Raw genomic sequence first — 13679 nt, forward strand, 5'->3', positions numbered from 1 at the left:
AGTATTAAAAAGTAATTAAAAAATTAAGTGTTCGACAATGTGCAATTTACCTTGTTTGGCGGTGTTCTTCATGAGCCATGAGATAATGCCATTCTGGATCATCATTAAGCGTTGAGGCCGCAAGATTGAGTATAATTTCACCAAGAAAGTCGTTCGCACCGTACCTTCCGTAATCCCATATAGTGATTTCGAGTGATCGCTGCCTTAATTCGGACCATCTAATACCGCTGTAGACGAATGTTTGGTCCCATCGCGGTTCATTTGTGTTTGCCAATGTCTTCGTTCGTTTTTTCGACTTTTCACTGAAATTATTATTTTATGTCCTGTATTTTTTATAAAATTATTCCTTACAGACTCAATAATGTATATTCAATCAATTATTTTAGTTTGCGGCAATGTTACTACGATATTCTTACTATACTGCACTTAATATTAACAATAACATATTCAACTTGTTAAAAAATTGAAAAGAATTAATTCCTTTTAAATTACTTACTTGGACATACTCTTCAAATGTATAATTAAAATTGTCAATTTTTAAAAGAATTTTATCAAAGGAATATTAGTTTAAAAATGGTTGACTATTATTATTTAGTGAATAATGAAGTAATATATAGTAACTTTTAAATTAAATAATTTTAATAATACATCAATAACGCTATATGGATTGCTTGATATTTCTTGATATATAACAGAAACAAATGACGAATAATACAAACAATTTCTTAAAGTATTTTAATATTATGGAAAAATAATAAATAGATAACTATGAAAAGTAATTTTAATTTCCCATTGAATTTCACATTTTTTACAATAGATTGCTCTTGCAGATCATATTGGAATTTAAATTACTTACAAATAGATTTCATATCCTGAACTAAAAGATAAGTATAAATATTACGTTCAATATTTAATATTTTTACTTATAAGAAAACAATACATTAAAAAAAATTATATTTTTTAGATAGTTTATAGAGGTGTTTTTGTGACTGAACACTTTGTAAAAGATCTTTTTTTAATTCTTTTTAGCTCTATGATGATACATATAAAATTTTCATTACTTTCAGAAATTTATTTATAAATATAAATTTAAATACTGTATTGTTCACTATTATTCAACACATATTAGTGTCATCTATTACTATCTATTTCTTAAGAAAATTTTATAGTTACTGAACAAGTAGTAATAGTCTGATTTAATCAGGCAAAAGTATTTCAAGAACAAGGCATATTTTTAAATTTATTATCGTAATTATTTATCTAATAATAGGATGCAATAGCATTTATATAAACAAGATGAATTTTCTAAAATATAAAATAATTGATTATTATATAACTAATAATAGAATTTCTATTACTGATGATGATCATTATCAATGAAAAAAAAAAAAGATGAACATATATTGACAATCATTTTAATAATCATTTTACAATTAAGAGAATTAATGCTTAATAATGAAAAACGTAATTATTCAATGGTGGATTAATATTCAATTTTTATTTTAATAAATACTATTTATAAAATATGCATAAATGTCTTTATATATACATTTACTGGTCTATTATTTTATTTAAATAAATAAATTTATTTATTATTATATTTATATTGTACAAAAGTAAGTGTGTCTGAAGTTTAATGATAAACAACGTCACTTAATTATATTGTTAAATTAATTATAAAATTCACGTTAGTGGATTATAGATTTTACAGTAAACTTAACAGTAATAACAAATGATATTAATTTTATACAAATATTACAGTTAGTTTAATTCAATTATAGTTAATTTCATTTCAATATATCTTATTTAATTAAAAATAATAAACACTTTATAGTCCGTGAAATATAATAATTAAATCAAAATGTGATTGATGATTTTGTATTTTGTATCTAAGTATCCAGAAAAGAAAGATTTTTATACAAAACAGAGAGATAATTATAGAATTTTAAATCTAATATATGTTATATAAGAATACTATGTATGAATTTCTATTGCACGATGTAATGGAAAAGAAGTAGCATTAATAAAGTTTTTTAAATAAAAGTTTGTACTTTATTTTAGCATCAGCAAGTGTATTATTTTTAAACACATTTATTATTATTATTATTATTATTATTATTATTATTATTATTATTATTATTATTATTATTATTATTATTATTATTATTATTATTATTATTATACATATTTAAAACATTCGTTAAGAATTTGAGTGCTATTTTGAAAAAATATTATTAAAAACACAATTCGTTACTAAATTATAAGTTATGAAATCCTTTTGGGTTAAGATGTAAATTGCGACTGGACATTGACAAGTAGGCGGTTATATGCTTTACCTTCTGTCAGGAAGAAGGTACATCTTAGCGTAGGAACTTCTTTGTTGGCCGTTGTTACGGGGTGTCAGTCCGGTCGCGCATACCAGCGTCACGGCGAGTTGCAATGTACTCGTGTCGAAGTTTAGTTTTATTTGTAATCTGCCGCCCACGCTGTTACCCCCTACTTGTTGGCTTGCCACGTGCGGCCGAAAGTGTCGACTGGATACTCGGCCCTGGGCATAGAGGTCCGGTGATCCGGGCGATGTCACGAGAACAGATGGCTTATTGCTCCGCACGTCGTATAACTCTGTGTGCGATCGATGGTATTTCGATGAAGTAGCCATATGCCCGCAGAAGGAATAATAATAGAGAAATACAAACGTTAGTAATTAATTTTGTACTTTTCCATTTGCCAAATTTTGAAGAAAGAACAGTTTAACTTATTTTTAGGTGTACCGGAGAATAATTGTTTAATCGTTGAAAGGATCATTTTAATAGATTCCTTAGTTTTTTCTTCGTCGATTATCGAGGACAATTGTTTTTGCAACTTTTATCTCACAATACACAATAAAATAAATATACAGACATTTTATATTACAGATTGGTTGTTGCTCCCATAAAAATATAATGTACAAATATAAAAGTATCTTTAAGAACTGCATTAATGCAACTAACTACATCTACGTTAACGTTCTCGTAACAGTAAACTCTGATTATATTTTTTTTTATAAACATATAAGCCTGTTAAATAGAGCTATTCGAATGACAGAAATATCAATACTTAATGTCAATCATTGATGAAAATACGATTACATGTGCATAAGTATATTTATCTTTCAATTATGCATACATGCATATATGCATACAGGCAGACAGACAGACACACACAAACGCGCACACACGCGCACACGCACATATATATATTATATCAAATTAATTTTAATTTTGATATTAAATGGAGAAGAATAGTTGTGATATTAATTTTTACATTAACGCAAGTTTCATTAAATGATGAGATACGTATATGTAAGAATTAAAACCCTCTAAACTTTATAAAACTACTTTGAAGATAATAAAACTTTATTAACTACTCTTGGTTAAAAATATTAGTTATAAATAGGAATTTTTCTAAACTATGTTTCTTAAAATCTATGTGCAAAATATCATACAACATATACTAAGAACTTAATCTAAGACTTGCCGTATAAAGCTATTATTAATTATTAAAATCATTATTATTTTCTACATTTAATTTTATTAATATAAAATTTCTATACGTTACCTCCAACAAATCATTTTACAATCATTCAAGTTAAAAATACATTGCACGAAATTTAAATAACTCTTATAATTTTCTTAGGCATTAGTAATTAATGATTTTCAACAAGTAATTCATGTCAAATTTACAATTCAGTAAATATATAATTTTATATTAATTTTTTATATTAAATTAAATATTTGTTTATTAATTAGTTTCATGCTCCTTTAATTATGCATTAATAGTTGGTAATAAAGAAAATTAATGAAAATTAATGAAATTATAATGAACATTTTCTTACAAATGCGGTATAATTTTAATCGATGTAAATTTTTGTTAAATTCATCAATGAATTATTAACTAAAAGATAATTTCTAATTGATCTGAAACAAAAATTTATTACATCTATCATTACTATTATCAATATTTACAATTATACTTATTATTATATCAGTACAATATTATTTATCATTAAGATTGTTGCATGAGAAAAAATTGATCAAAATTAAATACGCTAATTTACGAAATTATTAAAATAATTAATATAACATTATCATTGATTATAAACTTATTGAAAACTTATGAAGTATAATAAAATGTTCATTATACCTATAACAAAATTTTTTAGAAAGTTAAAATTGAACCGTTAGAGTCTATAAGTAAGTATATTTCATAAGAGCATTGTTAAGACTAATAATTCAATTATCTTCTCCTATCACAAACATCTATCGAAAAGGTCATAATGTCCCTGAGTGATAATTTAAACAAAAATATTTAGAAACAATATTGCGCACATTTATATTTAAATGATATAAAATGTATATATAGAAAGAGAGAGAGAGAGAGAGAGACAGAGTCAGAGTGAGAGTGAGAGAGAGAGAGAGAGAGACAGAGACTGGATTATATGTGGACTATTCACCTTTGTGATGGGGCTGTTGCGGTAATGTCGCATCATGTTTCTGTCGCCATTGCGCTTGCGCGCTATATCGGCTCGTGGGCATGTGCGCGAGACCACTACCACTACTATTTGGACTTCCGAAGTCCGGGGTGGACGACATGTCCTGCTGATGGCCGGTGGACGTTTTATCGCCCATGATAGAAAGGGCGCTTGTGGAGGCTGTGAGATTCCGCGAGACGACGAGTTCGACCTGTCCCTCGTTGCGCGACATCGCTATCACATCCGAAACATCCTGGAAGCTCTTCCCCTGGAGCGGCCTGTTGTTCCATTGGAGTACCTCATCGCCTATACGTGCGCGTAATGTCGTTCCTATTTAACTTTGTCTTACTAATCTCCAGCTTCGCTTATTTTTTATTATTACCGTCTTGTTGACGAAACATAGATTTACAAGACCCTTTGAAGTAAACAATTACAGCTTTTCAGAACCGAGACTAAACGCTACTATTGAATGTCCGATGGATATTTTAATAATAATATATAATCGACAACATTTCAAATAAAACCAAATTTAATATAAACCTTTGACATTACTAGTCGGTTACATAATTAATATGAGCTGTAAATATGAGTAGCTCATTGATGAATATCGTTATTGTAAGATCAAGCTCGATTTACTAAATCAATTATCTTCAATGCCTATTATTATTACGTAAAATGTAACATGAACAAAATTTAATTTAAATATACATACATATATATATATATGATAAAGGTATGCGAGCGAGCGGCTATTATATTTTTTTTTAATTATTTAATTCTCATCAGGATGCACAATATTATCAAAACGCAATACTATTGATAAGAAAACGTTTAAATAACTGTTTATAAATCATTATCGTTTAAATTTGACGAAATAACAATAACGTAACGATGAAAGATCAAATTTTATTACTATATTATATAAATTCCCAATAAAAGCTTTGCATGATTAGTGCTATTAATATGTATGCTAACCGTTATATGATAATTCATTGTAATCTCAACTTAATTTTATTTAAGTAAATTTATTAAAATTCGATACTAACTTATGAGAGATTTTCAACAGAAAATAATAAGTTGTTTAGATTTTAAAATTATATGTATTTAAAATATATATAAAATTACACACACACACACACACACACACACACACACACATATATATATATATATATATATATATATATATATAAGATCACCGATTATTCCAATTATACACATCAGGGCTTAATTTTGAAATATATAAATTTTTTATATGAAAACTGATGTATTCATTGATGATTAATATTTATGAAAAATGAAATTTTTATTTTTAATAATGTAAATGATAATATAAAAATTAGTCTACATATAATTCAATATATTCGCTTCTTTTAGATACATTACAAAACCACACTAAAAAGAAATAAATGTTATTATTTTGTATTGTATGGTACTTCAAAGAATAAAAACAGCCATAAACTGAAATATCAAACTTAATTACGCAAAACTGAAATTTATTGAACTTATGCTCAGACTAATAAATCATATTATATCCGAGTTAGTAAATTACATAGACTTTTGAGTTTTGAAAATTCGATAAAGCGGTTATCAATAAATCATTTTAATGTATAATATAGAGTAAATCATTTATTAACAAATTATATAATATTTAGGCAGATTAGAAAGATTATAAATAAAATATTTATGTTACTAAAAAGAAAAAAATCATATTTTTAAGCTTCGGCAATGTCGTACGTTTTAAAGTTTTCTTCATTTATTCAGAGATAGCATTATATGAAAATTAATATTATGTGTATTATTAAAAATAAATACTCGTATTAAATTCAACATTTAATATAATTTCCTTTAGTGAAATTCTATTAACTTTTGAAAGATTTAGTAAAAACGAAATGGGATATTATACACGTAATAAATTCATTATAAATATATTTTTTAATATTTTACTACTGTTCTTTAATTTCGAATTAAAAGCCAAAATTAATATTTTCAAGTTTTTCCAGTTTTTATCGTCAATTATTAAAATGTATTTTTCATATACACTATTTCTTATAAAAGTATTAAATTATTTTGTCCCCACAGTATAGTCAAGGAACAGATAAAAATGAAGATTATCCCCGAAAGATTTATCATTCGTTACGCAATTCATCAATCAATAGAAATTTATCGTGTAAATTATTTTTTCATTTTCATAGAAACTTGAGATTTTTACATTCAATATTCGAAATTCAATGTTAATTAAAAATTAGTATTTACTGGTAAATAATTTTACCGTAATAATGTATTTTAATTTTAAATTCCTGGTTGAGCCAAATTGTTTCCTTCAAAGGGACGTATAACTAACTACTCTACACGTTTAATTGCGTATTACTGAATATATTCAAAGCACGAACGATTTTTATATTCAAATAGGTTTATCTAACGTGACTATCATTTCTGCATCATAAAAGCAACAAATTTTATGAAGAAAAATCAATTAAAATATTATTAGTATTTGTGTTAATACTAAATATATATATATATATATATATATATATATTCATTATATATTATTATAAAATTCTCAAATTCATTACTGAAGAAAATACTCTAATAAATGAAGTAAATGCAATGAATGTTTGATGAACTTAATTTTATATTTTTATTTACATAAAATTTATTTGCTTTGAAGATTATTCAAATATTCATACATGATCGCAAAAACTATTATAAATTTGAAATACTTGCTTCATAAGCCTTGTCACTATATTGACAGATTATTTTACAAAATTATTATATAAAACTTATTATATTTAATCAATTTAGGAATGAAAAGATTTTAATTCTGAATAATATCGATTTTAAAATACAGTGAAAGCCCGTATGATCCACATTTAATTCCAAAATAGACTATTTTTCTGCAATGCTTCTGCAATGTTGTTATAGTCCTTTTGGTTATTTCATTACTTCATTTGATCAGTAGAAGAAAAATCTGAAAGTCTAGATGAAATGTGAAAATGAATTCTCTGAATACATTCTCTGTACCGACCAAACAATTGCTAGTGAATAAAAATTTTATCAAAAGCTTTCGTCGAACAAAGTCATACTTATCATTAGGTTATGCCTAATTCTTCAAATTATTCATTAAATAGATTCATATTTGAAATATTGTAATACGCAAGACAGTGAAAGATCTTTATTAGGGATACTTAAATGACATTTATTCATGTGAGGTAGTGTGAAAAAAGTCAATTTTTTTTGTAACAAAAGATCATAATGAACAAGGCTTTTTATAAAAATAATTAAAGAAAATAGTTGTACTGAGAAATTAATTTGGAAAGACACTTTACCAAGCTTTTTTTGATTTTAATTCCTTTAACACGACCTTTATAAAATAATAATCATTTTTCAGTAGAATAATGCAAACTTCCTAATGTTTCATCGCTATTTCGGTTAAATTTAGATTATTATTAAATTACATTTGCGTTTTATCGTGGCGAATTATTCGTTAGATTTAATTGTTAGAGTAACAATGCACATAAGTTGAAATCTATATTTGATTGTTTTACTTATTTTTTGAATAATTATTGTATGGTTTTTAAAATTTTAAAGATTCTTAACTTATTCTATTAAATTTAAAATGATATAACATATATGATATAAATCAAATGATATAAGGTAAAAAATATAAGAAAATTAATAATAATACAGAAATCCTAATATACTAATTCATTGGGTTAAACACAAAATAAAATTATTATTTACCAATCTTTATAAATTTCAAATAATTATTTTTATAATTAAAAAAGAATTAAAATAATGATACTAGTATAATGTTTGCTCGCTCGTGTGTTTGTATGCGCACTTATAAGGAGCATTAGCTTTTTTTTCTTTTGACTATTTTCTAAAATGTTAGATAAAAATTTTGTACTTATTTAAATTTATTTATTAAAAAAACGTTTTTTTAAAACAAAAACAATTGTGATCCTGTTTTAGGTATAACTCAATTATTATGTAAAAAAGAATTGCAAAGCAGTAGCCACTTATCGGTAAATATTCATTCAAGATTAACAAAAATTAATTAGTTTATTGTCTTGTATACATTATAATCAAATTAAGATTTAGAAATGACCTATTGGCTAGAATTATCTACCATTATTAAGTATTTATTTTGAATGATTCTGAATGAATGATATAATAATTATTTGTATTAGTCAGTATTAATGAAAAAGTATAATTTTTTTTTTCTTTTTTTTTTCTTTTTTTTGTAATACAAATAAAGATCCTTTGAATCAATCCTGCAATCAAGTCACTGCAGGCGTATCCTAACTAACTATATGTACAATAGTAATGTATAATAATTTTTTTTTTTTTCACCAACATATTATATTTTAATAGTTTCAACAAAAGTAACTCCACCTATTAATTGTAATAGTTAATCATTCGGTAGATTGATAAGGTTAAAAAAAAAAAATTAAATTTATTAAATAGTTACGAGTGATTGTAATATCGATGGTGCTCTGTCGCGTGAATTCGTAAGCGAATCGCCAGTGAAATTGGAAAGTGGGAGGAAGTGAAAATAGTGAAGCGAGTGAGAGTAACGAAGGAGGTGAATTAGAGCTCTGCCAATATGACAGGAATTATGGATAAGTTTATGTGTACAGAGTGATAACTTGCTCACCACTTCTGAGCTGTCCCTCGATGTCGGCGGGACTGCCTTTTTTCACCTTCTCGATGATAGCGCCCATTGAACCATCCTCTAAAAGCTTGCCCCCGACGACCTTCAGGCCAAGTATGCTACTATTGCTTGTACCCGGACCCTGCGACGACTTGCGCAGGACCATGTGACCGATCAACTTGTGGCCATCACTGCTCACCTGCCACGGCGACGGATGCTAACGAGAGCAAACCGCCACAACAAGTCCCACATTGATACTAATTTATGTTTATCGTGTTTATTGGTCTCACTTGCCGCTAATGTTCTGACATTTTTACCGACTACGTTCGATCGAAAATATTTAGTCTTCGATAAGTACTTAGTTTAGGGCTTACGAAGTTTTAACTCGACCGACGTTACTCCAGCGGTGAAGGTATATAAGGTATATATTTGTTGACAAGGAGAGTGCGAGTGCTCCGCTTCGACAATCAAACGAATGACTATTTATTTAAAAACCGACATTTTACAATAAATTATTATATCATTCATCGTGATCAATAATTCTGATGCCATCAACATAAAAACGTACGGACGCACGCGCACACATTCTGTAATAAAGAATCAGCACTAGTAATATTTTGAATTAATTTATTGTCTAAATTATAATAAATATTGTTTATTAAATATTATTAAATATCCAAAGCTATAAGGAATTTTTGCCTTTTAATATTATAAGAATTATCATTTATTCGAGTTGCAGAGTTTCGTTATATAGTTATACTTAACGTATCATTTAAAAATGTCAAATAAACACTAGCATTAGTGAAGACCGTATATGTCATTATGTATAAAGAAGCAAAATAAAAATAAAGAAATAGAAATTGAATATGTAAGCCTGCGATGTTAAGAAATATAGTGAGCGAGAAACATAAATACGTGGAAAGCATAGTTTTGCGTAAAGAAGATAATGCTACACATGCATGTAACACTAATATTTTTGTCCTAATTATTCGACGAACTAAAATTCTAATTCAGGTTCATACTTGATAGACATTAATGCACATAAAATCTACACACATACGCTATGTATAAACCATACATTAACATCCACATCCATGTATTGTATATACGTACACATATAAACGAATGTAATTATTTCTGTTCGAGCATCATGCAAGATTGTGATACATGATCATACTTATATATGTATAATGGACCACTTTCTAATAATGAAAATACCATGAATTATGATCGTTGGGAATGTATATGCATACGTCTAAATATTCAATTTTATAATGTGTTTAGAAAAAATCATTTTATTAGTTTGTTTTCATGAATGAAAGAAGATGAATAATTTCCATATTTATGTTATTATTATTTTATTGAACTAACGTTTTGTATAAATTCGTATTCAAATATCTGACAAATATAATATTTTTGAGACTGAACGACGAAACGCATGTCTTCCCCATTTAATTGAAAACCTTGCATTCACTCAAAAAGTGCTTTGGTTGTTTTATGCAATTTTATCTGCTTGCATAAAACAATCGATATGTAAAATATATCATATCAAGCAATTAAAGATTTTGATCTTATTCAATATAAGTACGTAAGCAATTAATTATTTGTCATTAAAATTTCGATAAATTATTACTGAAAATTGACCGTCAATTAACTAGAAATATACGTATTTATATAATATAATATATGTATAATAAATATAATATAATATAATATATAATATAATATATGTATATAAATATACATACATATATATATATATATATATATATATATATATATATATAAAGATATATGTGTGTGTAGAGTGGTATGTGTAGAATGTTTGAGCTATGTTTAACAATGTTTGTTTTAATATTTAATCGAGTGTGCGAGTAATTTAATATTGACTATTGCTTTTAGTCTCTATATAGAAATTCATAATAAGAACAATATTAGTTTTTCTATTACACTTTATATTAAGAAATAAAAACGATAGCAATTTACTATTAAAAACTTTACCTACAATAATTTTTATAAATAAACATTAAAATAATAGATTAAACCTTAACAATATAAAATAATACTCTATTTTTACAGATATAAAATAAATTCAATTAAACAATAAGCTTTTATGGAATATCAATATAAAAATAAAAATCAAATGCTTACTGTTTGGTATATGGTGATATTTTCAAAAATTTTCCATCAATAATTTATTATTACGTAATCAAATATACAAGCCTTAAAATCACACATACGCACTAACGCCATACAAACATACTTGCACACGCTCACGCACACGCACGCACATCCGTAAGCATGTGTTTGTGTATATATATGTATATATATATATATATATATATATATATATATATATATATATACACATATATGTACATATGCGTGGGTATAAGTATGTACATAAATAATTCTAGCATATTATTAAAACACTGTTATTTATTTTACTGCAATAATACTGTAATATTAGGCCCTTTAATTTCTCTAATATAATGGCGATATAAATGATCAATCGAAGTAATCGATGTGATCGTCGATCGTCGAGAAAACAAAAATAATATGTATACAAGTGCATACATAAGAAAGGGAAATTAAAAAGAACTAGTACGCATAATCTCATAATTGGTAGAATAAGCGACGACACGTGAGACGGGCGTACCTTGGGCAGGTCGCCCTTGTTGCTATCTTCGCTGCTCGTAAATGTACTCGAGGTGTCAATGCCAGAGTCTTTGGTTGCACTGTCTTGGCTACCCTGACGATCGGCCTCCCAATACCAATCCTCTTGCGAGCCGCCCCCGGTACTCGTTCCACCATGAAATCGCACCGTCTTTTTCCCCCTTCGCTCGGTGAACCTTTTTTTTTGTTTAGTTTTTTTTTTTTTTTCTTATTAATGTTAATCATGCCTTTTCTTAACTTTTACCAAATTTAATGCTTTAATATTAACTGCTCATTCTCATTTCAGTTATGATAATTAGAATTTTCACATTTACACTTCAATCATTATCCTGCCTTAATACAGTTGGCGATTGACATTTCATGGAGATATTTAAATTACTAGACATTTTAAATGTATATTTAATTTTTAATCTAATCATTTTACAATGAATATTTATTTGCTTCCTTTATCTGTTTCTAGCAACCACACTATAAAATAATATGATATTACAAGGATCAAATTTATATAAATATATATATATATATATATATATATATATATTACAGTATTGAGATTTGGTAATTATATGTAAATCACTTTATTTAAATATGTTTAAAATAGACATTAAATTGTAATAAAATGAGTTATCGCGTTCTATAATCGTAATAATCATAGTAATGAGTTCTATCATGTTTTTATTACTGAAGTTTCTGAATTAAAATATTGTTACACAATTAATGCAATTTTTCAATGATAAATATAAGTAAGCAAATAATAGTAACCTTATAGAGTTTCCTAAGTTAGACACGTTTTTCTTAAAAATCTCGCAAAAGCGATCCTCTCATTTTCTTTGTAAAATGAAAACAATACAACAGTAATAGTAATGTAATGATGTAACATAACAATATTTCCATTAAGTATTTAGATTCAAATCTATTATAAATTGTTATGGAAAGAAACTAAAGATATTCTATACTGGTTGCTGTATAATTCCCTCCTACACGAATCTTAAAATTTGCATTCCCATCCATTAAATGTCAGCGGTTTTCGAATTTTATATTCGAATTCGAAAATACGAATGTCCCTAAGAAAATCTCCTGCCATTTATAATTTAAATATAGCTTTGACTAATAATCAAAAGCTTAGAGAGAGCCTGTGGCGCAATTGCTTAATTGGAAATATCTATTTTTAATAAATGTGAGGTTAGAAGTTTAATAAAATGTTAAGAAATGAGAAGAAATGAGCAATTAATATAAGCTAAGCAAAGTTATGGATTAATGTACGTAAAATGTACGGATTATATTCCATAAAATTGTTGAAATGATATTTAGGCTTGAATATTTAGGCTACGGGACGAAGCATATTTTCAAATACTCAGAATTTTATTACCGTAAGGATGCAGGTGGTCATTGAGCTTAGATCGATCAATTATGAAAGTGACAAGAGTTTGCACAATCTAAGCAATCATACTCAATGTAATTAATAGACAGTGACTTAACATATCCGAAAATAACTTCGTACTATTGCTCTTAAGTGGGGATGGGGTGGTGGTGGTGGTGGTGGTGGTGGTCGTGGTCGTGGTCGTGGTAGTAGCGGTAGTAGCGGTAGTAACGGTGGTAGTGGTGGTGGTGGTGATAGCGGTGGTGATAGCGGTGGTGATAGCGGTGGTGATAGTGGTGGCAGTGGTGGTGGTGGTGGTGGCGGCGGTAGTGGTAGTAATGGTAGTAATGGTAGTAATGGTAGTGGTAGTGGTAGTGGCAGTAGTAGTGGTGGTGGTAGTGATGGTGGTAGTGGTGGTAGTGGCGGCGGCGGGCCTGTCGACGGTTGTAGGAGGGGGGGGGGGGGGGGGGGGGGCG

The 13679-nt window shown here is 27.2% G+C and overlaps 1 protein-coding gene across 1 annotated transcript in view; it reads right to left on the reverse strand.

Moving 5' to 3' along the window:
• The window catches only part of Rim (Rab3 interacting molecule), a 60491-nt gene that overhangs the window by 24772 nt on the left and 22040 nt on the right, over positions 1-13679 (reverse strand). Inside the window, exons 7-11 of the mRNA XM_011503390.1 lie at positions 11827-12019; positions 9171-9384; positions 4493-4816; positions 2337-2622; positions 51-302 (exon numbers count right to left, since the gene is read on the reverse strand). Of these exons, the coding sequence (XP_011501692.1) occupies positions 51-302; positions 2337-2622; positions 4493-4816; positions 9171-9384; positions 11827-12019 (1269 nt within the window). The remainder of the gene's footprint in view (positions 1-50; positions 303-2336; positions 2623-4492; positions 4817-9170; positions 9385-11826; positions 12020-13679) is intronic.

The sequence above is a fragment of the Ceratosolen solmsi genome, unplaced genomic scaffold (genome assembly GCF_000503995.2).
Source record: "Ceratosolen solmsi marchali unplaced genomic scaffold, CerSol_1.0 scaffold63, whole genome shotgun sequence".
Classification (NCBI taxonomy): domain Eukaryota; kingdom Metazoa; phylum Arthropoda; class Insecta; order Hymenoptera; family Agaonidae; genus Ceratosolen; species Ceratosolen solmsi.